We start from the raw sequence: 26,977 nt of genomic DNA, 5'->3' as shown, positions 1-26,977 counted from the left end.
TATAGAGAAAAAAAAAATCAGAGAGAATGAGAGAGAGATTTCTCATGAATAACTTATGAACATTTTGATTACCTATCAGGAAAAAAATGGAAACATTTTGTTTTCCCTGGCATAGCTAACAAGGCACTTGCATACATTTTAAACAAAATGGCCTGATTGAATTTATCTATGATTTAAAGCCCTTCGCAGCATTTGAATCCATGCTGAGCTTTAATATTCCTCTCACAGGACGGCCTTCTATCCAAGAATGAGAGCGTATTTCCCTAATGTAGGTGGGCTTTAGAGAACAGCCTGTCAATTCAAAGCAATTTGTGGCGCACACACGCCTGCGCTCGCTGTATTGCGCCGCACACATGCAAGAGTACAAGATCCCTCTTTTTTCCACTCTCTCTCACTCCCTTAATCATAAATGCATCACAATCACACAGCAGAGATGGTATAAGAGAAAGACGGAGCAAAGGGAGGAGAAAATAAGATTTCTACAAAAACAACAGCCTGTACAGTGCCTATCAGCGATGATGTAAAAAGCCTGTATCTGGTGAAGGAAGAGCAGGGAAATGGGAGACAGAAGGAAAATCGTATCACGCTTGCCACACTCACCAGGCGTAGCGAAGAGATCTGGGATTTTCGAGCCCTGCCCGGGCTGTTTGGCATAAAAAACTGAGCCGCCGATGTCCACTCCTGGTTTTGCGAACTACAAGGGTTGAGAAAGCAATCTTCAAATAAAGACCATACATGGCTTTGATTCAATCTGATCCTTAAAGTGTGTCTACAATCCGCTGATAACAAGAAACAACTGTGTTTCGAGCACAGCTCGTTCTTCCTCTTTTACTCTCTTTTTCACATTTTCCATTGACCTCAATTTTTCATGAGCTGATATGCTTTGTAGCTCCCCAGCGACCGGCACGGTATTGAATTCATCTGGTTCCAATACATCCCATGCACAACCTATCAATCACCAGAGAGCACAGCAAACTAATCATTTATTGATGAAACAGGGCAGCCATGAATTTCTAACTGCAATAGTCTTATTTATCAAGCCAGATCAAACAATGAGGATCCAAACAAGCTTTAAAAAAGAGACTTGTGGGGGAATAACTTATTCTTCAGCAGACAGTTATTGATGATGAAAAAAGAAGACTGGGGCACTGGAGACACAGAGAGAGACAGAACAGTGGGAAGAGGAGTTTAGAGTGATGCTTTGACAGCAGGATGCATGTCTGAATTAATACTCCCACAAAAGGTAATTTTCTTCCAGCAGGCAGTGCATACCGGATCTACCATTGGGAGCAAGGTGAGCCATTTCTGGCACAGTGAGGGAAAGAGAAGGCTTAATACATTTTTCTCCAGCTCTTGCCACTGTTAGTTGGCTCCATAGAGAGGCGGCTTGGGGGTACTTCACTGATCTCCGTCTTCCACTGGTACACACTTCGGGCAATGGTGTTTGCAAGCCCACTAACATGGGGCCTGGGGAATAGCTGTATATTTGTTCTACTCACTTGCTTTTTTAAAGCAAACTCTGCCTGACATCCTTTTGAATTTGAACAGCTGTTGGGTGGGCAAAGGAGAAATAAAACAACAGCACTGCCAAAAGTTCTGCTAGAATTCAAGTTCATCAATGAAACTTTCAGGATGATCGTGCAGAATTCACAATCAATTCACAATCACAATCTGAAAAATTTGAAAAAATGCTGTAAACTCAAACTCAAGAGATAGAGTTGTGAAAAATTAGATATTTATGAAGAGTTTTTCAAAAGTTCAAGGTCAATTTTCATTTAATCCCAACTTCAGACGGCCTCCCAACGGACCACTCACTGACCGTCTGATTAATGTTGCACAAAACTGCCAGCACCAATCGAAAAATGGCAGTTCCAATTTGATTGGCATGGCTATGCAATTTCACTAGTCCGTTGAGGTTCACAAGTCCGCCTGGAAACAAAGAAATGTTTGAAAGGTGCTGGGTTAATACAATGAGTGCTTTTGCAGAAGAAATTACTGGATTTGCCTAGATGTGATGCCAGGTTATGCCATCCAATCTTTGGAAAATATACTCAAGAGTTTTGTTTGGAGTACTCAGAAGAAGGTAAACCAAATACTCACAAGCAGAACTGTTTATTGTACTTTGTTTTCTGAGTTTGTCTGTATTTATTATTAATGGACACAAGTTTCAAAGTCCAAATTGATGTTTTTTGTACAGCAGGTTGCAGACTTACAATGATGTATAATTTTTGAGTGAAGGTTCTATCTATTATTGTGCTATCTATGGTAACTATTTCAGAAAAAAAACACCCCTAAAAGTCATGTAAAAAAAACAAAATAAACAGTGGTTGGTCACTATACATGTTGGTCTGACGGACTCTTCCCATCTACAGTAAGTGTACGATTCTTGACCAGACTGATGCTGCCTTCATGTGCCATCAAAAATGTCCTACTTTCCACTTCTCAAGTCGTAATTATGAGTTTGTCATGTTCAGGTGCTTTGTTGTTGGAAAGAATCAAATCATGGAGGCAAAGCCGTCGCTTGCGTATCCGGTGCAGGTTGTTACGGCCCGAGATTTGCCATCACCGTTGCTTTTCACTCTGTACATGCTACCCTTGGGAGATATCATTAGGAAGCATGGCGTTAGTTTTCACTGTTACGCTGATGATACTCAGCTCTATATTTCTTCACGCCCTGACGAAACTTACCAATTCACAAAATTAACGGAATGCATAGCTGATATAAAAAATTGGATGACCAGTAATTTCCTACTACTAAATTCAGAAAAAAACAGAGATTCTAATTTTTGGACCAAAAACTTCTTCACATAATAACCTAGAATACTGTCTAACACTTGATGGCTGCTCTGTTAAGTCTTCGCCATCAGTTAGGAACCTGGGTGTGCTCTATAACACCAGATGTACTCGTTACATCAGAAGAAGAATGGCATCTACGCTAATATTAGTCTTTCTGTTTATCCCGAGGTTTACCGTAGTCAACCGGATCCGGGCCGTATCCAGGTGAGACCAAGGACCTGCGCCTTGACACGACCACAACGCAGCCCTGAAGTATCAGCAGAGATTGAGTCAACTAGATCATCCACTGTGAGGGCCTCATCGACACGACAGCCACGACACAGTTCCTCAACAACCGTCCATACCGGCGTGATCCTCAATACGATCCTCAACTGGATGGAACTGAAATAAATACTTTGAATGTTGCGATCCTATCAGACTTATGATATGAACCTGAATCGTAACAAAGCGCTGTTGGCCAAAGGAAAACTGGCCCCCCGACTAAACCTGGTTTCTCCCAAGGTTTTTTTCTCCATTTTAACAACTATTTGCCACTTGTCTGCCACCTGATGTCACCTGATGGAGTTTGGGTTCCTTGCCGCTGTCGCCTCTGGCTTGCTTAGTTGGGGACACTTGACATTTGACTTGACATTTGATACTCAACAGTGCTTTGATCTGCCTGCATTGACACTATTCTTCAAGAGCTGCTGTGCAGCCAAATAATGTACCAGTTATCAATGTAAAGCTGCTTTGACACAATCTACATTGTAAAAAGCGCTATATAATAAAGGTGACTTGACTTGACTGTGCTAGATAGTCATTTTGCAGACAATTCTTGATTTTCGATATAATTGAATTTCAAATAAATGCGGTTTTACATACAATACATTCAATATGCATCAAATGGATATTGGTATACGTAAATATACATGACTGCAATGCCAAGAGGAATCAGTGTAGATGTTATGGGGAGAAAAAAAATAGTTCTCCATGTTTAGTGTTTATGGCCCGCCTTACTCAGAAACTTGGTTATCAAAATGATCTCAGAGTTACCAAGTTGTAAATATGACTTGAGAGGCTGTTCATGTAAAATTTCTGCCTGTAGGAAACTTATTGTGATAATTGTGATGCACATGATGACAGTATAAGCTGCAATGTGGACCAGACAAACTCTGGGTGCACACTGTATGATTTATAATAGTCCTTTACGACTGTTGCTTGTCAGACTGTATGAACATGATCCCCGCTGTAAGCCATGTCACACTGTAGGATCTCAGTTGTCACTCATGTCAGACTGTACGGCAGTCAAGGCACGTTGAAAACGGACACACACAAGAAGACTCGTCCGGAGTTTTACATTATCAATCCGTGACACGTTCGGTGACTGTGAGCTGCATTTACATGCGGGATTGAAATGGTGGCTAACAAACAAAAACAATCTCTAGAGTTCATTTTGATCATGGCTTGTCTTAAAAAGAAAAATGGGAAAAAAATAAAGACAATGTGTGTGGAGAAGCGGTGGTTGTTGTTGTCTCACTAATTGTGTCATCAGGTTTTGCGCTCCTATTGGTTTTTGATTTGATGGTTGTGGTAGGAGAAGCCACACTGCAGGATTGTGCGTCAAATCTGCTGACACTGCCAGAATTACGTCTGAGGAAAAATCTGATTACAACGTTCATTAATCGGCTGTCTGCGAACATGTCAAACTAGTCATCAAAGACTTCAGATTTTGGCCTAGGATCAGAGGAATCTTTTAGGATTCTCAACATTTGTCACAGACAGCCAAAATCGTGCAGTGTGAACCTGGCTTAAAGGGTTAGTTCACAGATAAATTAAAATTATCCCATAACTTACTCACCCTCAAGCCATCCTAGGTGTATGTATATGACTTTCTTCTTTTAGTCAAACACAATCGGAGTTATATTAAAAAATGTTCTGGCTCTTCCAAGCTTTATAATTGGAGTGAATAGTAATCGATATTTTGAAGCACAAAAAAGTGCATCCATCCATCATAAAAGTAATCCACACGGTTTTAGGGAGTTAATAAAGGCCTTCTGAAGTGAAGTGATGTGTTTTTGTAAGAAAAATATCCATTTTTATAACTTTATAGACTATAATCACTAGCTTCTGGTAACGTCCATCCACGAGTTCCGGCGTATGATGTAGGATGTAGGAAAAGTGTGAGTTTAGACGCCTCTCACGGTTCAAACATATAGGGCTGGGCAACAAACTCAAGCTCCTCTGACATTTCTCTTTAAAAATTCTTGTTTTAGACTTCTAATTCATGACCGGTGTTGTTTTGCTCTATCCTCTGCGCGTCCACGTTCATCAACACATCATGTGTCAGGTCAAATTTCATTCTTCCGCTGGAATCGACTTGCATTTTGCAAGTCAGTGATTCTAGTTTATAAAGATATAAATAAGGATTTTTTTCTTACCAAAACCCATCGCTTCGCTTCAGAAGGCCTTTATTAACCCCCTGGAGCCGTATGGATTACTTTTATGATGGATGGATGTGTTTTGGGTTTCAAAATCTCAGTTACTATTCACTGCCATTATAAAGCTTGGAAGAGCCAGAATATTTTTTAATATAACTCTGATTGTGTTCTTCTGAGAGAAGGTCACATACACCTAGGATGACTTGAGGATGAGTAAATTATGGGATTATTTTCATTTTTGGGTGAACTAACCCTTTAAGTGAGACTAGTTTTTAGTTCAGGTCAGTCTTCAGTCAGTTCGTAAGGTTAAAAAAGTAGGAAACGTAGGAAACCTATAATGTACACTTGATAAGCCAAATAAGATAAGCCAAATAATAAAGCAAAAGCTGGGGGATGGTAGCTTTAATCCAAAGCGACGCCAAAACCAGGTGTAAACGGGGTTCAAAACGTTGAGACATCTGCATGTTAATATTAGGCATAAAAAGTTGACCAAATGTGAAAGTGATGTGACATGTAGCCAAGTATAGTGTCCCAGGGATTTATGCTCTGCATTTCACCCATCCAAGTGCACACATACAGCAGTGAGTATTGAACACACACCTGTTTTTGCTTCCATTTTTTGCTGCGGCACCTGGGGAGCAATCAGGGGTTAGGTGCCTTGCTCAAGGGCACCTCAGTTGTGGGTAATGAGGGTGGAAGAGATCACTGTTCATTCATCCCCCACCTACATTTCCTGCTGGTACATAGACTCAAAGTCCAACTCTCTAACCATTAGGCCACAACTGCCTCAGAAGCAATGGTCTGAAAGGTTCGGGGCTTGTGGCTTAGCAAGTTGCGCCACTCAGCTGACTCTATGTGATCTGTTGATACGGATCTTGATACCAGGCTTACACAAGGCCTAAGAACAGGTTGTAGTGTCCTTTATACTAACAGAAGCATGGAAGTACAGCAAAAGCTGGGGGATGGTAGCTTCAATCCAAAGCGATGTGATAATGACTCTGAAGCCAGGCGTGGAAGACCCCCCGCTGTATCAGTGAACCACTCCCCCTGCCTACACAGGACAGGCCTGACAGAGAGCAGCTGGATGGGTGTCTCTACCAATCCCCTCGAGAAAGCAATGTTGCTTCAAAACAGGAAGCCTCCGCAGGGACGGCAGCAGGTCTGACATGAGCAAGTCACTGGAGATATGAGGAGACAGCTTCGCCCTGCAGTCCAACAGAAAGGGTCGGGGACAGCTTTACTGCCTCCGCTTGTCACAGTCACGGATATGTGGCCCCTAGTACAAGGGGGTGTGATCATCTCTGTCCCTGTTGCACTTTTCCACCCATGTCAACTTTGCTGACACCTAGCTCAACATCTGTTAGGCCAGTAGGAGAATAAACACCAAATGCTGTGCTACTGCTTTCATCTGCCGGTGCAGTGCCAGCTCTGTCACATGGAAAAAAAAACCTACTGAGATTTCTAATAATACTCCATGCAGTTTACATGACAATAAAATATAGGCTTAAACATACTGTATCGATTGCTTAAAGAAGATGAGACAGATTCTTCTGTAATTCAATTTCATTATCAAAATGTTTATATTGGAATGACATCATTGGATAATGTAAGCAGCCAGACGGATAAAAGAAAGGTGTTTTGGTAGAGGTGGCTGACGGAGACCAAAGCTGAGTCTTTGTCTCCCTCATGTGGTCAATACAAGATCTGTAGAAAGGATGATGTGAAGAGGAAATATCATGCTTTGGATAAAGAGAAATCATGCTATGTAATTATGGAATTTCTTTTCTTTTCTTCCTTCTGTTCTTTTTTTATTTATTTTTTTTACAAAGATCTTTTAATAGCTTTTACATGATTTTAAGAATAAAATATTGCTGTTAAACGATTAATCACGATTAATTGCATCCAAAATAAAATTTTGTTTACATAATATATGTGTGTAATTTGTATATTTATTATGTATATATAAATGCACAAACATACATGTATATATTTAAGAAACATTTCATGTAGATATGTATTGATATTTATATATAATATTATAAATATCAATACTTTATATAGAAATATAATATATTTTGTTAAATATATACATGCATGAGTGTGTATTTATATATGCATAATAAATATACAAAGTACACACATATATTATTTAAACAAACTTATTTTGGATGCGATTAATCGCGAATAATTGTTTGACAGCACTAAAATTATTAAAACTTTTGAAAATTGATCATTTTTTATTAAATATTTATATAATTATTTATATACGCTACCTTTCAAAAAAAATTTTTTTTTTTTTTATGAAAACATTTTTATTTGATTGATTACAATTTACAATAATAATTTGATAATTATTGGAGCCAGATGATTTTTTTTTCAGGATTCTTTCATGAATAGAAAGAACAGCATTCATTTAAAATAGAATTTTTTTAACAATGTCATGTTTACTGTCACTTTTGATCAATTTAATGCATTCTTGCTGAATAAAAATATTAAAAATGTGTAAATAATTTTGAAATGTAAATAATTGAATCACAATATAATTAAATATAATAATATTAATTTATTTAAAATATTTTAATATTCATACAAATGTATCATTAAACATTTTATAATTATTAAATTTAATATATATATATATATATACAGTACCTGTCAAAAGTTTGGACACTACAAATTTTTTAATGTTTTTGAAAATATTTTGTTCTTTCAAAAACATAAAAAATTTTAATGTTTCCAAACTTTTGACATCATATATATATATATATATATATATATATATATATATATATATATATATAAAATACAGTTAATTTCAAATATGCAAACATAAGCCTCTAAATCTAAATCCCCCCAAGATCTAAAAGGATCATAAGAAACCAATTAAATAAACAGCATAAAATCATTTATCTGGTAGTGTATATAGTAAAGCTTTGAATTACTAGATTCTCTGAAGGGGAAATTAATATGTATTAAAGTGTTTGTTTTCCTCTCAACAAATACAGATTACAGGTAAATGTAAACAGATTATAGAACTACACCTTGGAATTTAATGACACTTTGATGAGAGTTTGATTGCTATTCCATCTTCATTGTATCAAAGATAATTGGCCACTTTCTTCAAATTATTTCCTCCACTCAATGAAGCTGATGAAGCATGAGACTCAATTAGACATGGAGCAACCACAAGTGCTTTCCCTTCTAACATCAACAGGCAAACAGTTTTGCTGTCATTTCTCTTATTTACAATCACCAGATGTCTCAAACTTTACTTTGGAGAGCTCCGGGTCCCAGTCCACAAAGTGTGTATTTTTTCTCCTTCACTTATTTGCCAGGTCTAGCTCTTATTGTAGTCTGGACCCTCCCAAAGCATCAAGTCAACATGCACACTATCACAAAACAATTTATCCTCATTCTGTGGGTCCAGGGGAGGGTTTCTGCGCCTTCCCCCGGTGAGGGAGTTCGGCTCTCACTTGATCAAGTAACACAAACTCTGAGCGTTGGGACAGTTTGAAAAAGGAGAGGTGAGAAGAACTCAATACCTCCTACAGACAGTGATTGATGAGGGGAATGTACCCACTCCCAACTCGCACGGACACAGATCAGCCTGATTGGAGACACTGAGATCCTGTGACGGTAAAATTTTTCTCAAGTATCTGATCTTCAGCGCTAATGAACAGTAGCCAATTTATATCTGGTCCAAACTGAAATTTTCTCGCTAACTGGGTTCGGTCAGAAGGGAAAGGGATGGGTGCTGCTGATCAAGATTGGTGTCTTTTAAACTAGTTCAGGACATTAGCTCTGTTATATGTTTAATCTCCATATTACTGAGCAAATAATACTAATGTGGCACTCTACACTCGTTTGCCTGTGTTCATCCCTGCCCTCTGAAGAATTAGCCTATTAGCCACTGATGAGCAAAATCAATACCAGCATTTTCATTAGATATTTACATAGATATAACAATCACACCCATGCCATAACACACTCTAAAAAAATGCATGGTTAAAAACAACCCAAGTTGGGTTGAAAATGAACAAACCTAGCGATTGGGTTGTTTTAACCCAGCGGTTGGGTTAAATGTTTGCCCGACCTGCTGGGCAGTTTTATTTAACCCAACTATTGTTTAAAAATTACTATATGTCTGGCTTAAAATGAACCCAAAATAGGTTGGAAATTAAAAATCAGACACATAATTACTATACTATACTATACACAATAATAATCAAAAGGTGAACATTTATTAATAAGCTATTTAATAAATGTTTAATTATTATTCATTAAACTTATTAATAAATGTTAATTTCCAACATACTTTGGGATCATTTTAAGCAAACAATACAGTAATTTTTAAACAATAGTTGAGTTAAATAAAACAACCTATTCGCTGGGTTTGTCTATTTTCAACCCAACTTGGGTGGATTTTAATCCAACATTTTTTAGAGTGTATGCATATTTTATCCATGGAATAGTTTGATACTATTATTCATTATCCTTACCAAAATTCTGTTATGTTTTCCTTTTTTTAGCGCTGGAAGAATGCCATTGTTGATCCTAAAAAGGAGGAAATGAAATAGTTTAAAGAAATAATGTTTAAATGAAATATTAAAATATTATTTTAAAAATATGATAATGAAATATTTAAAGAAATAGTTTTTAAAAATCTGTTATCGTGTACTCATCCTCTGGTTGTTCCAAACCTGTTTGCTTTCCTTCTTCCATGGAAAATATTAAAATATTTTGAAGCCGGAAATCTGTTTTGTTATGCCAGTTCTGGCATTTTTATTAATTCTATGAGTTAATAGTGCAATCTAAGCTATACATTTTTCATGTTAATTTAAATTGCCAATTACAAATATATTAATTTTACTTTATTCCTAGATTTTATTTAATATAACCTACCAACCATTCAAGTTTGGGGTCAGTAAGATTTTTTTGCTTTGTTTTGTTTTTGTTTTTGTTTTTTTGAAAGAAAGAAATACTTTTATTCAGCAAAAGTGACAGTGTTTCAAATAAATGTTGTTCTTTTGAACTTTCTATTCATCAAAGAATAATGAATAAAAATGTATCACAGTTTCCACAAAACAAATATGAAGCAGCACAACTGTTTTCAACATTAATAATAAGAAGAAATGTTTCCTGAGCAGCAATTCGGCATATTAGAATGATTTCTGAAGGATCATGTGACACTGAGGACTGGAGTAATGATGCTGAAAATTCAGTTGTGTCATCATATAAGTAAACTAAATTTTAAAATATATTAAAAATGTAACAATATTTTACAATATTAATGTTTTTACTCTATTTTTAAGCAAATAAATGCATCCTTGGTGAGCAAGTGACTTCTTTTAAAACCATTAAAAAATCTTACCAACTCCAAACTCAAACAGTAGTGTCATTTGTTCACATTTCTGCATAGAATTAATCATATGGCTTCAGAAGTGGACTATTTTCCCATAGTCCTTCTCTTTTTGTACTCCATGGAAAAAAAGAAAGTCAAACAGGTTATGAATGGCAAAAGGTGAGCAAAAGATGGCAAATTTTACTACAAGAAAGTGCAACAAAGGGCATTATACATCTGTCATTGCCACTGTAAAACCGAACAGTGAAATTAATTAAATGAAATGAGTTCATTGCACTCAAATAATAATGAAAGTTCATTGTATTTAAAAAAAAAAAAAAAGTTGTGTGAACTCAAAATTTGATTGTAGCTGAACTTAATACAATTGAGACACCTGACCTGTGCACACTGGCCTTGCTCCACTTCCAAGGCTCTTGGCACCGACCCACTTATCACAAAAAATTTAAGTTCTATTAACTTAAAAAATTGAGTTTGTTTACTTAAATGTTTTAAGGTAAGAAGTTTTGTCAAATGTTTTGAGTATTCCGAATTCATTGAGTTTTGCAGTGCAATTATCTTGTCTTATAATCTTTCTTACACATCAGTGAGGCTGTGGATTACTCCTTTGCTTGGAACCAGATGATATGGCAAAGACCGGAACCTCTCTGCCCCTACAGCAACATAACAGTGGTTGTTCTGCAGCTCATATGCTCCACGTAAAGGCTTCCCATTCAGCATGCACAATCTGAAAGGATTGAAACCACTGAATACCGTCTTTCATTTTACACGTTCATTTCATGAATGTAGCACGTACCTGTGCACAGCTCCAGTGCGAAGGTGAACTTTCTCGGTCACCATGGCCAGTACGTTTTCCCAGCTAGCAAGCGTGTGTTTTGGAATCATCACCCGTGCTGGAGGAACCAAGATATCTCCATTGGTAAAAACACTACAAAAGAGAATCGAATTAGGCATTTAGGAACTCAATCCACACATTTGTGCTTCCAAAACTGATGATTAACAACATGTGAGAAAATTAGATGCCATTCGAAATAAATAATTAAATAAAGCAGAGATCATTGATCTGATTTTATACCATTAGACAGCATTAAAGAACTAGACTTTGCCGTAGCCTGAGGGTTTGCCATTGAAGACTTCCAATAGGGACACATTAAAAGCAGGGCTCACTTGATGGTGCACGACTCATTACTGATTCTCTTCCATCGGGCTGGGACAATTATTCTGCTGTGAACTACAGGTTGGATCTGCAGTGGAGACAAATGAGCAGGACCCCGCTGAGCATCACTGACAATAACTGTTCCACTACTCATTTAGGGCACTTACACATCTGGTTTTCTTCAATCAGCCGTCTTAAATGTTGTGTTGGTTGCTGTATGGATGAAAACAAGGAGCTAAAAGGGTGACAGACAGTGACATTTAATGCCATAACCTCAAGCAAAGTTACTCTAAGTGGGTATTTTTATGATTATTGCTCTATTATGGTCCACTGCATTTTGGTCTCTGAGGAAGGTTGTAAAAACAATTAGCTTAATAAGTCACTTCAAATAGTCCAAACTTTGAATAGTACCAAGCCTGCGTCTTCTCGAACCATAAAAAAAAAAGCTGAGTGACTTAACTGTTTCTATGCTTGGGGTCACAGAGACCCAAATTATTTACATGTAAAAATCATCCATTTGGATTTTTTCATTTATTTAGATTGTACAGTTTTAACATAAACAAAACTAATAAACTCAATATGATGCATATGTCAGTCATTTATAAATGAAACAGGTCAGAATTCTGCACTCAACAAAAAAATCATGGCATAGTTTATTATTAGCTCTTTGCATCTAACTATTTAAATAATCATATTTTAAAATGCATTTATTAAAATTTCTTAGAATGGACCTTTTTCACAGACTGTGATGACGCGTTTTAACGGTCATCAGCATTGTAAATCCTGCAAAGTTTTTTATTTTTTATAAAGATGTATGTACATTTATAACACTATACTTAGTATAGTTATTACCTTTGCATCAAATTACAAAAAACTTGCTGTTAACTAGTGTCGTCAAATTGACATCTTTTTTTTCATCTTTTGAAAGAAAACTCTATTGTGGAGTTTTTCTTTTGCTATTTGAGCAAATGAGAACATGAAAAATATATTTAATGTAGTCTCTCATTCACCACTATAGTAGTTGTTTACCCAACTATGACGAGTTCTGCTTCTGAGAAACCTGGAAATTTGAAAAGGGTCAATCGGTATAAGTCTTTGGAGTCTTTTAGTGGCTGTTTACACGACACGGTTTTCAACTAAAAACTGAAAACTTTTCGGGGGCCTGAAAACTTTTGAAATCAGGTTTCAAAGTCCAAGTTTTAAAAAATGATAGTTATTGTCTCTGTGTAAACTACAAAAATAAAATTTTTTGATAACGGTGACGTGTTTAGTCTATAGGTGTGTAGTGTTTCTTTACAAAGTGATATCACCATCTACTGGCCTGGCATGAATAATACAGTGTTTTTAGTCATTTTTTTGGATCCGTATGAATGGGGATCCACAAAAATTGCTGTCTGTACGCAAAAAACGCAAAGTAAAAACTTTTTCGTTTATAGTTGTCTTGTAAACATACCCTTTTTATGTGTTTTGGCCATTCATTTACACAACAACGGTGTTTTGGGGACCTGAAAAAGCAAACTTTTGAAAACAACTTTAAAAGTTCAAGTTTTTAAAAACACTATCGTTATCGTCTTCATGTAAACTACAAAAACTCAAATTTGTGAAAACGGTGACGTCATGCGTATTATGTGTTCAGTCTACAGGCGAGTAGTGTTTCTTTACAAACTGACATCGCCATCTACTGGCCTGGTACGAATAATACAGTGTTTTTAGTCATTTTTGTGGATCTGTGTGAACGGGGATCATTTTGACAACGTTGTTGTCTGTATGCGAAAAACGCATAGGAAAAACTTTTCTGTTTATAGTACATCGTTGTCTTGTAAACATACCCTAAAATTTTGGATGTTCATTTACACTACAAGGGTGTCTTGGGGATCTGAAACAGCAAACTTTTGAAAGCAACCTTAAAAGTTCAAGTTTTTGAAAACAGTATCATTATCATCTTCATGTTAACTACAAAAACTCAAATTTGTCAAACGGTGACGTCATGCGTATTACGTGTTCAGTCTATAGGCACGTAGTGTTTCTTTACAAAGTGACTCGCCATCTACTGGTCTGGCAGCAGAATACAGCCTTTTAGTCATTTTTGTGGATCTGTGTGAACGAGGATCATTTTGACAACGTTGTTGTCTGTATGCGAAAAACACATGGGAAAAACTTTTCCATTTATAGTACATCGTTATCTTGTTAATATACCCTAAAATTGGAAAACTTATTATGTGTTGTGGCCGTTCATTTACATGACAATGGTGTCTTGGGGATCCGAAACAGCAAACTTTTGAAAGCAACCTTAAAATTTCAAGTTTTTGAAAACAATATTGTTATCGTCTTCATGTAAACCACAAAAACTCAAATTTGTGAAAACGGTGACGTCATGCGCATACGTATTACGTGTTCAGTCTATAGGCGAGAAGTGTTTCTTTACAAAGTGACGTCGCCATCTACTGGCCTGGCAGCATAATACAGTCGTTTCCACTGATCCACGTGAACAGGGATTGTTTTGTCAAGGTTGTCGTCTGTACACGAAACACACGAAGGAAAAACTTTTCTGTTTTTAGTACATCGTTGTCATGTAAACATACCCTTAGATAACAATTAACAAATATAGTATTTTGGTATCGTGGTGCTTATATTATGCTAATGTTCATTATAGGACACTTTCCTGCAGTGTTTTGCTCCAACTTTAATGAAAAACACCTGAGCCAGTGTTTGCATGAAAATTACAAGTGTTGTGAGCAGGAGTGGAACTGAAATCTGCAGGAAGATAGAGCTCCAGAGCAGGGCTGAGCACACTTGTGCTAAATTGTCACACTGGTAATTATCCAACAGATAGCTCTAAACCATTAAACAGCTGCAACCACTTGTATTTTTTTTGTTGTTGTTGTTGTTTTCTATATATGTATAAGTGAATGCTGACTAAATAATTTTATAAAATAATTTTACGAGTAGTCAGAAAACTAAGCCTGCCCCAAACCCTGACAGTTTGAAATGGAGTGAAACAGCTGACTCAAATGGAGATATCAATACAAGTTCACTTTATGGTTTTCAGCAACAAGAGGCATGAAATCAGTCATCCGCTACAGTCTGGAGAAACCTTGCAGTGATATTCTGTCGGAGAGATGTAGCAGAGTCAATAGCGATGTAGGACCTGGAACAGCAGTAATGACCATACTGCAAACATGTTATGATTTGACTCAGATATTTGCCTCCCCTTTACCGTTCTGATACTCAAACAAACTCACTGAAGAAAAAAGCATGATTCAGATTATATTTCAAATATCAAATATAGTATGATAAAATGTTTTGAATACTGTAGCTTCCAAGACTCTTACCAGTTCACTTTTCTTTTTTGGTGGTTTCTGTGTCATGTGATGATAGCTATCAAAAGAATAAAGGAGAGAGAAAGTATAGTTAACATAATTAAAAAACAAAACAAAAAAACATCGTTAATATAAATATAAGTATTTAAAAAGTATATTTTTTTCATGGCTTTGTAATGTAAATTTCATAACAAAGTAAGTAAATACACTGATGAAGCACTACACGGCAGCCAGGTCACAATTAACACAAATTATGCAATAAATGAAATCTGCTAGAAAAGAAAAAAAAGTTCCTCTGTAAACTGCTAAGATTAAAATTTAATTATAATTTAATTCCAATTAATGATATTGCTGATTCAAAACCTAAAAGTCGTCCAACCCAAAACCACATAAGTGTACTTACACTACAGTAGTTCACTTACTTTATTCTATAATAATTCCACCATTACCATGTGAATAAATGAACTTACTCGAGTTTTTTCAGTCTCTCTGCTCCGGCTGCCACATATCTCTCTCCGTGCACCAGCTGCTCCAGATTCACCACCCTGTGACCCTTGTTAGGGGTGTAAATGTTTCGCACTGCCCCAAATGGAGCTGTAATGCCTCGAGTGACATTGTTCAGAAAGCTATCAAAAGTGTGTGACTGGCGTTGATTGATGACAAATCTTCGGCCGGGGTAAAAAGCATCTCCGTTCCTGAACACAGTAACCGTTTTGGTTAGCGGAAGCTGTGAATGAAACCCCCGACCAGACATTATGAACCAAATCAATCCTGCTGTAATCCACTGGGAGGTGCTGAAAAGCCAAAAGCAAGCATATAAATAAAACACTAATTTAGTAAGCACGGCCGAAAGTTGTTAAGAGTTGTTTGAAACGTTGTGCTTCAGGCAGCCAGATGTTGTTTTGACGAGATTCCATAGTAACGGAGTGAACATGCTAAAACGCGAAAAAAGGCAAGTAAAGGCCTACCATCAATTCCCTTTCAAACTAAGGATATATTATAGAATCGCCATAACTGTTTCTTTTTACTTTATTGGCTCGTTTAAAAAATGTTTTGTTCTAGTTTGTGCTCTGAGGTAACTGGAGATTTAATGGCGGCGGTCAGGCATCCAATTAACCTAACTTAGACAACCACCAAACACTAGATTAAATTTTAATCAGTTTAGCCTATTACTTACACATGTCGTAGCAGACTGGACTGCTTTTCAAAAATATCAGTTTCATAATAGGTGTCGACCTGATTTTTCCTATTTTGTTAGGTTCTTAAAGGGATAGTTCACCCAAAAATAAAAATTCTGTCATTAATTACTAACCCTCATGTCGTTCCAAACCCGTAAGACTTTCGTTCATCTTCGGAACACAAATGAAGATATTTTTGATGAAATCTGAGAGCTTTCAGATTTCCCTCCATTGACAGCTACGCGACTACCATTTTGACGCTTCAAAAAGTTCATAAAGAGATCGTAAATCTAATCCACATGAATTGAGCGGTTTAGTCTAAATTTTCTGAAGAGACTCGATAGCTTTCTATGATAAACAGATTTAATTTAGGCTTTTATTCACATATAAACATTGAATGACATGTTTTTTGTTTGTTTTGTTTTTTGGGGGCAGTGTAGTTTATAGCAGGATAGGTTCCTTGTGCCATTGTCTGTTTGGTCTGACAGGCAGTGTAGAATAACGGATCAGTTTACTCAAGCAGATCGCCTGATTATGTTTGTAAAGTTCATTTTAAAGACCTGTTATGAAAGACCTTTAAAGATTCATAGGGGAATAGTAGCGTATACAGATTGCCACAAATGAATCCGATTTCCTTCCTTCTCTTATATTTTCATGCATAGTTAATTCCAGGACGGCTTGACCTTGCCATTAGCAGCACATACACAATAAATAAAGAAGGACAATGACAGTGTGTAGAGCCAGACGTGACCACTAGAGAGCGCCAGATTACAACTCTATCAAACTAACTGTACAGCGTAAAGATGAAGAAGACACCTTGCAAAGAGTAATGGAATTTTATTAGTGCCTCAAAAAAAAACACACATTGAAAATACACAAAAAACGAATGGACAAGGAATGTTTTAGGACAAAACTGGATGTTCATGATATACAGATAAAATGCGTTTATTTATAACAAAGAAATAAAATGTATGCTGTATAATGAATCCCCATCTATTAGGCTATGTTTTAGAAATACCTTCCCATATTATTTGTTTACACAGAGTTAGTAAGAATAGTAAAATAATAATAATAATAATAATAAAATCTCAAGAAATTAAACAATTAGTGTTATTAATTATGATATAGTGTCATAATTAAAGCAGTATTGACACAAAAAGACATTTAATACCACATTTAAAACTTTAACACTAAGCAAATAATGTTAAAGATATAAATCAGCTTAATATGATGAGTAGTTTGTGATGATGATATTTTGATATGGTATTCAATACCATATTTTTTATCTTTTTTTTTTTTTTTGTCCTTATGTGACCTTGACATTGCCCCTATAATGTATTAAATATATTATTTTTCTGGGCGGAATAAATTGTGTTTGACTATTATAAAAATACAATTCCTAACCTCAGCCCTACAGTTCAGTCTAGAAGACTATGTGTTATGTAAATTTACTCTTGTTAGCTAATCTAGTATGCTGACCTATTCAGTATATTAATAATAAACCATGTAATTCAAATACCAGTGGCAGGGAAGAAAGACAGTAAAAGGAAATGCAGTAGGAAAGAGATGAAATCTCTGGAATCTAAAATTGTAAATATAATAAGATAAAGAAAGTCTTTTTCGTCCATTTAATTGATTACATTTATAATTTAACGTAGTTTAGTAAACTAGATGCCCCACTTTTACAATATAGTCTCCCCAGTCTGCAATAACACCTGGAAAATTGTTATTGTCTACGGGTGTTTATCGATCTGTATAATGTATATACCTGCAGTGTGACAAATACATTTTAAAAGTACAAATATTCCATATAGTCTCTCAATTGAGGTCTTAAAAGGCATGTACAGTATTGTTCACCATTTTCACATCAATAAGATTTTTTATTTATTTTTATTTTTTGAAAGAAATTGATACTTCGGCAAGGACATTAAATTGATCAAATGTGCCTGTAAAGACATTTACAATGTTATAAAAGATAACTATTTAGAATAAATGCTGTTCTATTCATCATTTATATTCATTCAACTGTTTTAAACAATGATATAATAATAATAATAATAATAATAAATGTTTCTTGAGCAGCAAATCAGCATATTAGAATGATTTCTGAAGGATCATGTGACACTGAAGACTGGAGTAATGATGCTGAAAATTCAGCTTTGATCACAGGAATAAATTACATTTGAAAATATAAATAATATTATTACATATATTTTTGTAATAATATTTCTGTTTTGACTGTATTTATGATGAAATAAATGCAGCTTTGGTGAGCATAAGAGGCTTCTTTCAAAAACATTTAAAAATCTGACCCGACCCCAAACTATGTGTATAATCACATTAAAGGATTAGTCCATTTTTAAATGAAAATTTCCTGATAATTTACTCACCCCCATGTCATCTAAGATGTCCATGTCCTTCTTTCTTCAGTCGAAAAGAAATGAAGGTTTTTGAGGAAAACATTCCAGGATTTTTCTCCATATAGTGGACTTCAGTGGTCTCTCCAAACTGTTGAAGGTAAAAATTACAGTTTCAGTGCAGCTTCAAAGGGCTTTAAACGATACCAGACGAGGAATAAGGGTCTTATCTATTCCGCCAAAACCGTACTTCCGTATTCTTCAAAAAGCTTAAGCTGAATGTCCTACACCTTCCCTATTCAACTTACGGAACGAACACGGCACCAGTTCCGTTTTTTCCGTAAGTAGAATAGGGAAGGCGTAGGACATACAGCGTAAGCTTTGAAGAATACGGAAGTGCGGTTTTGGCGGAACCACTTGAAGGTGATCATTTGTTTATATAAAGCGCATACGTTTAAAAAAAATTTAGAAAATGACCGATCGTTTCGCTAGATAAGACCCTTATTCCTCGTCTGGGATCATGTAGAGCTCTTTGAAGCTGCACTAAAACTGTAATTTTGACCTTCAACCGTTTGGAGACCATTGAAGTCCACTATATGGAGAAAAATCCTGGAATGTTTTCCTCAAAAACCTTAAATTCTTTTCGACTGAAGAAAGAAATACATAAATATCTTGGCTGACATGGAGGTGAGTAAATTATCAGGAAATTTTAATTGGAAAGTGAACTAATCCTTTAACTAAAAATAACACTTTATTTCGATGGTCCACTTTAGATATTCTACTAACTATAAGTATCTTTGCAACTACATGTCAGTTATCTCTCATTAGACTATCTGCATAATTTCTGCTAACACTTTATTTTGATGGTATTTTGACTATCAACTACATGTCAACTTATTCTACTAACCCGAACACTAACACCTAACCCTAACCTAACAGTCTACTAGTACTCTAATGAGAGATAGTTGACATGTAGTTGCAAAGTTACTTATAGTTAGTAGAATATCTAAAGTGGACCATCGAAATCAAGTGTAACCTAACTAATTTTGTTTTAAACAGCTTTACATAAAATGTCACACTGCTGTGACTGCTTAAAATGTAAAATGCTGTACCTTTTTCATTGAAATTTCAGCCTTTTAAACACTTGTATTTGGCTTTCCACCCTACAGATGCTCAGTGAAGTCATACTGCATCCTTGTCAAACTCACACACAAAGTACATGGTGAGGTGACAAGCTACATCAATCCACTCGCCTGAAGACACCATCTCGACGCAGTCCTCGTTGTCGTAAGCGTTGTTTGGCTCGCCCTCCCTCCACTTGCTGAAAGTGGTCATGGGCGAACGCTCCACATACACAAAGTGGCCTTCTCGCTCCAGGTCGTTAATGCCGATATACACTCTACTGAGGCCGGCTTCAGTGACGTAGCCAGCGATGGCTCTGTTAGCCGCCGCATCCTTGGGCATGGCCAGGTGTCCACCTCGGCCCTGACAAAACACCTCCGCATCCCTGTAGCGTTTTTCCTCCTTCACCAGCAGATAGACCTTGCTGTCTGTCTCTTTGATGCCAGCGACAGCTGCGGGGGAGGGCAGTGCTGAAAAATGAGGATCTGAATTTCTATAATCACACCGCAGCAGCCAGCGTTCACACAAGTGCATTCAGACAGTCAAACAAAAGAGCTTCGGGCTAATAGCTAAATACGTTTGTCTAAGTGTATTCACCCTTGCTCATCAAAACGAACAACTGTATGAATCAACTTGACAACTTCACATTATTGTAATCTCATGAACGTTGGTAGAGAGAGCAAGCGGTTCATTCTTTCTTTTGGACATACCATTTTTAATGAACTTCAGCTCACTGGTTAATTGCGCCACTTGATTATCTATTTCACCAATCATTTTCCGTAAGGGTGTGCACTCACAGGGGACGCCTGGGGAAACAAATTAAATATGAGACCATTCACATGAGCAGTTCAAGCATTAAACAGATTCCTATTGAGTTCAAACCAATTATAAACTGAAGCAAAGCCTACCTGGCTCTCCATCTGGGCCCTTGGGTCCTGGATCTCCCATATCACCTTTTAAACCTAGAAAAAAGTACCATTATTAATCAGTTAGATAAAAGAAGCCTGATTATTTTTAAATTTGTAGTTTTTTCCCACAAGCTTGCCTTTGAGTCCAGAGGGACCCATCTTCCCATAACGCCCAGGACTACCTTTTTCGCCTTTGACTCCGGGGAGACCTGAAAAAATAACTTATAAACTTAATATGTACAAAAATTACATGCATGGATACAAACCAAAGAATAGCAATTCCCTGAATGGAGTTTGATTCCCTTGTTTATCAGTATGTTAAATCATAAAAGGATTGGTTCACTTCAGAATTAAAATTTCCTGATGATTTTACTCACCCCCATGTCATCCAAGATGTTTATGTTTTTCTTTCTTCAGTCAAAAAGAAAATAAGGTTTTTGAGGAAAACATTGCAGGATTTTTCTCCATATAGTGGACTTCAACGGTTACCAACGGGTTGAAGGTCCAAATTGCAGTTTCAGCTTCAAAGAGCTCTACATGATCCCAGACGAGGAATAAGGGTCTTATCTAGCGAAACGATCGGTCATTTTCTAAAAAAATAAATAAAAATTATATAGTTTTTAACCACAAATGCTCGTCATGCACTGCTCTGCGATTCGCCATGCATTATGTAATCATATTGGAAAGATAATTTTCTCTTCCAACTACAAAATCGTCCGACATCGTTGTTTTACCTTTTTTGGTAAAGGCCATTTGACATGGGCGTTGTAGACCGCCTCGCGTCACACGTGACCTTTCCAACGTGATTACGTAATGCGTGTCGCATCACAGAGCAGTGCAAGACGAGCATTTGTGGTTAAAAAGTATATAAATTTATTTTTATTTTTTTTAGAAAATGACCGTTTTGCTAGATAAGACCCTTATTCCTCGTCTGGGATCATGTAGAGCCCTTTGAAGCTGAAACTGCAATTTGGACCTTCAACCCGTTGGTAACTGTTGAAGTCCACTATATGGAGAAAAATACTGGAATGTTTTCCTCAAAAACCTTATTTTCTTTTTGACTGAAGAAAGAAAGACATAAACATCTTGGATGACATGGGGGTGAGTAAATTATCAGGAAATTTTAATTCTGAAGTGAACTAATACTCTAAAGGCATTTATAAACACAAGTCATGATTGGTCAATACTAGCTCTCATGAGCTCAACTATCTAAAAGCAAGATAAGGGAAGTTTTAAGGGCTCCTTTAAAGTGTACACTTTTGGCAGCTCCCTTTTTGGAAATTTAGCAATTTCTTTTAACATCAAAAACTTCCTTAGAGGTTCAGAACTTGAATCATGTTTCATTGTGTAAGTGGATAGTAATTAAAAAGCATGTGATTGAATTCGATTAACCTCTCAAAACAGTTTAGTATTACCTGGCTCTCCAGGTGGTCCTATTTTTCCAGGTCTCCCAGGTGCTCCTTTCTCTCCTTTCTCTCCTGCTTCACCTATAAGACAACAGGAACACTTTGAACAAAGTAATAGGCTGCATCCGAAATTGCATACATCCCTACTATATAGTAGGCGAAAACAGTATGTGACAAAAGAAGTATGTCCGAATTCACAGTAGAGTATGCAAAAAGTACCCGGATGACCTACTACTTCTGGTGAGATTCTGAAGAGCGCATTCGATGGACACTTCACTATCCCATGAGGCCACGGGAGAGGATTTGTGATGGCAGTGAAGTGACACAACTGACGCTGGTAGGTCACGTGACAATAACAACATGGCGAATGTAGTACGTCCAGATTACATTCATACTATTTAGAACATACTTTTTTAGTGGTTGTAAAGTATTTACTTGTTCAAAATAAGTACCTAATCAAGAGAGTATGCGCTTTCAGATGCAGCCATAGACTTGTACAGACAAACCTGTTCAGAATAGCATATACTATATTTGTACTATTGTTGCAGTAGTATGTAGGGTGAATTCAGGGTGATTGGGACACTTTTTCCATTGAGATGACTTGGAAAAAGTGTCCTTATCAACCTGAATTCACTCTATACTTTGCACAGTATGCACATTTTCTGTATGCACTAGGCACTGAATACCATTATGACCTACATACTAAATATATACAAATATACTGTCTCTAAGAGTTTAATGCACACAATTTGAGCTTCCATGTCCAGTGTGATGAATAGACTGCAAAGACATTTTCATACAAACTTCAAATTACAAAGATATGCTAGTACAATGGTAGTGTATATATACCACCTTTCAAAAGTTTTCTTTTTTCTTTTTTGAAAGAAAATTTATTCAGCAAGGATGCATTAAATGGATCAAAAGTGGCAGTAAAAGCATTTATAACATTACAAAAAAATGTATTTCAAATAAATGCTGTTCTATTGAACTTTCAATTCATCAAAAGAAAAGAAAAATCACAGTTTTTACTGTATATTTGATCAAATAAATGCATTACATTTGATCAAATCAGTTAGTGTCATTAGTGTAGATGACCTAATGTTATGTAATTTATTTGTAGTACCTTTGAGTCCAGGGACGAGGATCTGGACTGAGCATGGTTCTTCTGGCATGTGCTGACCATAAACTGACCTCATTAGTGTCAAACTTAACATAGTGACCAACAGACAAGCCACCAGCTTCTCTCCACCCATACTGGAAACAGAAGATTCATGTTTATCTACAATCAAATGCTAAGTCAAATTTCAATGCCATGTTGATTGTAAAATGTAACAGCAGCTGTTATTGGATTCACAAAAGCGTCGGTGCTCAAAAAATGGAACAAGTGGGACTCAACAGATGATCTCTCCACAGTCAATTAATCTTGTGACATACAAGCACAAACAAGCTACTATAGCAAATACACAGAAAAGTTTATCTTTTTGCCAAACTATCTAACCATCCACCTTCATTTCAAAGTCGATACTAGAGAGTAAACAGTCACACCATGACGTCTCCTGTAACTACCAACTTTAAAGGTAACATCTGAGTTGTCTCGTTGTTGTCTGTACCACCTGCGGGACACCATATTGCTTTATAAAATAGACTTACCTTACGTTGAATTTCAAAGCCCTCTATATAATATGCAGCAGACCCAGCCAGTACATGGATCCAAGTGAGTTAATGGAGCTTTGCTCACTGGTGGTCTCTCTGAAATTTTTCATCTCACGCACCCTGCAAGAAACAGGCCTGAGAGTGAGCAAGTACGTGTAAACACAAAGATAAGAGTGGCTCTGCAACACTCCTCTCTGATAATTCCATGGGAAAACATCAGGGTCAGTGACAGAACGACTCTTAACACATTCCTCACAAATTAAACATCAAAAGCATTCCCAACATTCACAAGTTTTAGTTAAGATAGTGCTGAAGGTAAGAAATGAAATATATTGTTTATATATATTTTTTTTTAGATGCCAAAGCAAACACATAATGTACTGCAATATAAAAGAGCAGAAAACATGTAAGTTACAAAGAAGCTTGATTAATTTGAGGTCACCCAGGATGAGAAAAACTTGGGAACAAAAATGCTGCAGTTTGAGCATTGGTACACAGGGTGGCAGTAAATATTTACCGGAATTTCATCTGGAAAAATCCAGAAGAAGGAATGGACTCATTTCTTGTGCTGCTGCTGATATTGTTGTAATTTGCATTGCTTGGTTGAATAAAATAATTCAAGCTGCTTTGCTAATAAAAAGTATATTATATTTTATAGAGCCGTGCGATATTCTAGTGATAACAGCACTCCTACCTTTTCACCGTGTGTATCACTCCACTTGAAGCGACTGTCGTGGCAGCTGAGCAAATTCACAATATTTTTTAAAAATACTACATGTGCTGTACCACAAACTGTAGTTTAAAGAGTTTTTAGGTGAGAATGTAGTTGTTTAGACCTGAAATATGTAATCATAGCACCTCATATTTAATCATAGTGCCTATTTTACGGTTTGTTTATACGTTTTCTTAAATGCGAGTTCCAGGCCGTCAGCGGCTGTTCAGAGTTCGAGTACCCGCAGAGAACAGCTTCATCTCGGCCAGTGCTTCTGGGATTTGCCGCTGTGTTATAGTGGTTAAACATTACTTGTTCCTGAGCAAATCGAATTGGGCTATGTTAAATGTAATAATTTAATATTAAGGCTATATTTAATCCTGTAGAGCACTGCTTTTGTACATTTAACTGAATTGTCAAATTGTGTTTATTTCCTATTGTCATTTATAATGGCTATTGTTGTTAATTTAAATATTGTTGTTCAATAAATATTATTTTATATAAATAATATGTTGTATTTGGTATTGAGAAAGGGTCCATTAGTGCGTAATATGGATTGAGTGAAAGATGGCGGCAAACTTTACGAGTGAATGAGTCAGTCGCAAGAGACTTTTTCAAATTGAAAGGGACTTTTGTAAAGAAAGGATGTTGTTTGAGTGCTGTATATTATGGAAAATTCCCTTAACTGTAAAAAGGACAAATACAAAGATCGCTTTCCTCAGCGGACATTCAAACGGATTTTTACAATGGATATAATATTATGGACATCGACCTGAAGAATGAATGTTATATCAGAAACAGGTAATGCTCGCTCGGACAATCTCTTTCTCTATCTCTCAATAATACTGTACAAAATACAATAATAAGTTTCAATGAAGGGACTCCTTCGTTACTAGTTCTAAAGTGAACACAAAGAGTTGTGAAAAAATAGGATGCACAAAAAAAAAGTTGCTGCCTTAAATTAAGTACAATCAACTTGAATGTTTATGTCATTTCAACTTAAATTGCATTAAACTGACTTGAGTTGAATCTTGTACAACATAAAATGTTGAAAATTGCTTAATTTATTTTGAGTTAAAGCAATGTAAAAACATATGTTGTCTTAACTTATTGGTCATATATTTTTTATAGTGCAGATCCACATCATGTGCGGCAGGTCTTAAAGTGACAGCAGCCTAATAAACCTGCTACAGTCTGCCATTAATGTTAATCAAAGAACAAAAGAAAATCACTTCTCTTAATAGAATAACTTTTGTAGCTTGAATAAAATTATTAAAAATGAATCTATATTTTAATCTAAATTATGCAGTGAAGACTGTGAAGTGTTTGATAACATTTTTTGCTTTGATTCTGGATGTTAACAATGTTTATTTTCTTGGTTGCACTAGAAATCCCATAATTCATTTTCTATAATTGCACTGTACTTACAAATGAGTCACATGCCAGAAACTGACAATGAGGATCAGATCTACATGTGCTGCTATATATATTCACTGGTAATAATAAACAAACTTAATAAAACCATTAAGATGTCATTCATCTCCAGGGCTCTATTGTGCTCTTGTGTGTTGCTAAGGAATATCCTTCCCTTGGTAACAAAAACTAACATGATAACGTGATAAGAGAAAAAAAAAATCGATTCCTTGAAATTGAAATTGTGCTGCAGCACAGTTCTCACTCTGACACATAGCACTACAGTGACACTGCATGCTGAGGAAACCCATCTTATTTTTGTATGTATGGGGTCATGGTTATACCTTTAAATGTGGCGTAAGTGTCCCATACTTTCTAAATACACTGCATATACGGTACACTACCATTCAAAAGTTTGGAGCCGGTAGGATTTTTTTAATGTTTTTGAAATCAATTTCTGATGCTCACCAAGACTGCATTTATTTGATCAAAAAAAAAAAGTTTTCAATTTTAATGTTTTAAAAATGTGATTTATCCCTGTGATGGCAAAGCTGAACTTTCAGCATCATTACTCCAGTCTTCAGTGTCACATGATCCTTCAGAAATCATTAATATGCTGATTTGCTACTCAAGAAACATGCTGCTTAATATTTTTGTGGAAACCATGCAAAACTTTTTCGAGAGAATGCAAAAGTACTAACTTATATAAGATATAAGATATAAACTCTTTAGGGGCTGTAGTTTATTTATCGTGACAAAACAACAAATAATAATAATAATAAATATTATTATTATTATGATCAGCTGAACTGAGATTATTTAAATCAATTTTGACTTCTTTTCTCAGAATTGCGAGATATAAACTCGCATTTGCAAGTTATAAAGTCAGAATTGCATGATATAAACTCACAATTATGAGAAATAGTCAGAATTGCGAGATATAAACTCACAATTGCGAGAAATAAAGTCAGAATTGCAAGATATGATGTTTTATTAACAAAGTTTGGGAGGAGCAGGTTCAGATAATTAACCTAATTAGCACAGGTGGAGAGCATTCAGTTAATCAACTCAACCACTTCTAGTTCTATCTACTTTTACCACACTGGGGGGGAGTACTCTGGGTTCGGGCCAAAATTCCGAGCTCGGAGCCCCGGAGCCCCGGACAGCACGCCAAATACAC

The 26,977-nt window shown here is 36.1% G+C and overlaps 2 protein-coding genes across 6 annotated transcripts in view; both read right to left on the bottom strand.

Moving 5' to 3' along the window:
• Positions 1-16,224, bottom strand: part of LOC127498115 (doublecortin domain-containing protein 2) — a 39,378-nt gene extending 23,154 nt beyond the window's left edge. The window contains exons 1-7 of one of the 2 annotated variants that reach the window (XM_051867100.1): positions 15,519-16,224; positions 15,061-15,106; positions 11,740-11,816; positions 11,369-11,500; positions 11,153-11,299; positions 9,713-9,767; positions 601-694 (exon numbers count right to left, since the gene is read on the bottom strand). In XM_051867100.1, the coding sequence (XP_051723060.1) occupies positions 601-694; positions 9,713-9,767; positions 11,153-11,299; positions 11,369-11,500; positions 11,740-11,816; positions 15,061-15,106; positions 15,519-15,802 (835 nt within the window). In that variant the 5' untranslated portion in view covers positions 15,803-16,224. The remainder of the gene's footprint in view (positions 1-600; positions 695-9,712; positions 9,768-11,152; positions 11,300-11,368; positions 11,501-11,739; positions 11,817-15,060; positions 15,107-15,518) is intronic. The other variant, XM_051867099.1, reaches the window with a different exon arrangement.
• Positions 16,225-19,376: 3,152 nt separating this feature from the next.
• Positions 19,377-26,977, bottom strand: part of colec11 (collectin sub-family member 11) — a 59,738-nt gene continuing 52,137 nt past the window's right edge. The window contains exons 2-8 of one of the 4 annotated variants that reach the window (XM_051867103.1): positions 23,670-23,792; positions 23,143-23,273; positions 22,029-22,100; positions 20,751-20,822; positions 20,614-20,667; positions 20,416-20,511; positions 19,377-20,190 (exon numbers count right to left, since the gene is read on the bottom strand). In XM_051867103.1, the coding sequence (XP_051723063.1) occupies positions 19,766-20,190; positions 20,416-20,511; positions 20,614-20,667; positions 20,751-20,822; positions 22,029-22,100; positions 23,143-23,272 (849 nt within the window). In that variant the 5' untranslated portion in view covers position 23,273; positions 23,670-23,792 and the 3' untranslated portion in view covers positions 19,377-19,765. The remainder of the gene's footprint in view (positions 20,191-20,415; positions 20,512-20,613; positions 20,668-20,750; positions 20,823-22,028; positions 22,101-23,142; positions 23,274-23,669; positions 23,793-26,977) is intronic. The other 3 variants (XM_051867106.1, XM_051867104.1, XM_051867105.1) reach the window with 3 other exon arrangements.

The sequence above is a fragment of the Ctenopharyngodon idella genome, chromosome 17 (genome assembly GCF_019924925.1).
Source record: "Ctenopharyngodon idella isolate HZGC_01 chromosome 17, HZGC01, whole genome shotgun sequence".
In the NCBI taxonomy this organism is placed as follows: domain Eukaryota; kingdom Metazoa; phylum Chordata; class Actinopteri; order Cypriniformes; family Xenocyprididae; genus Ctenopharyngodon; species Ctenopharyngodon idella.
This window is presented reverse-complemented; position numbering and strand designations above follow the sequence as displayed.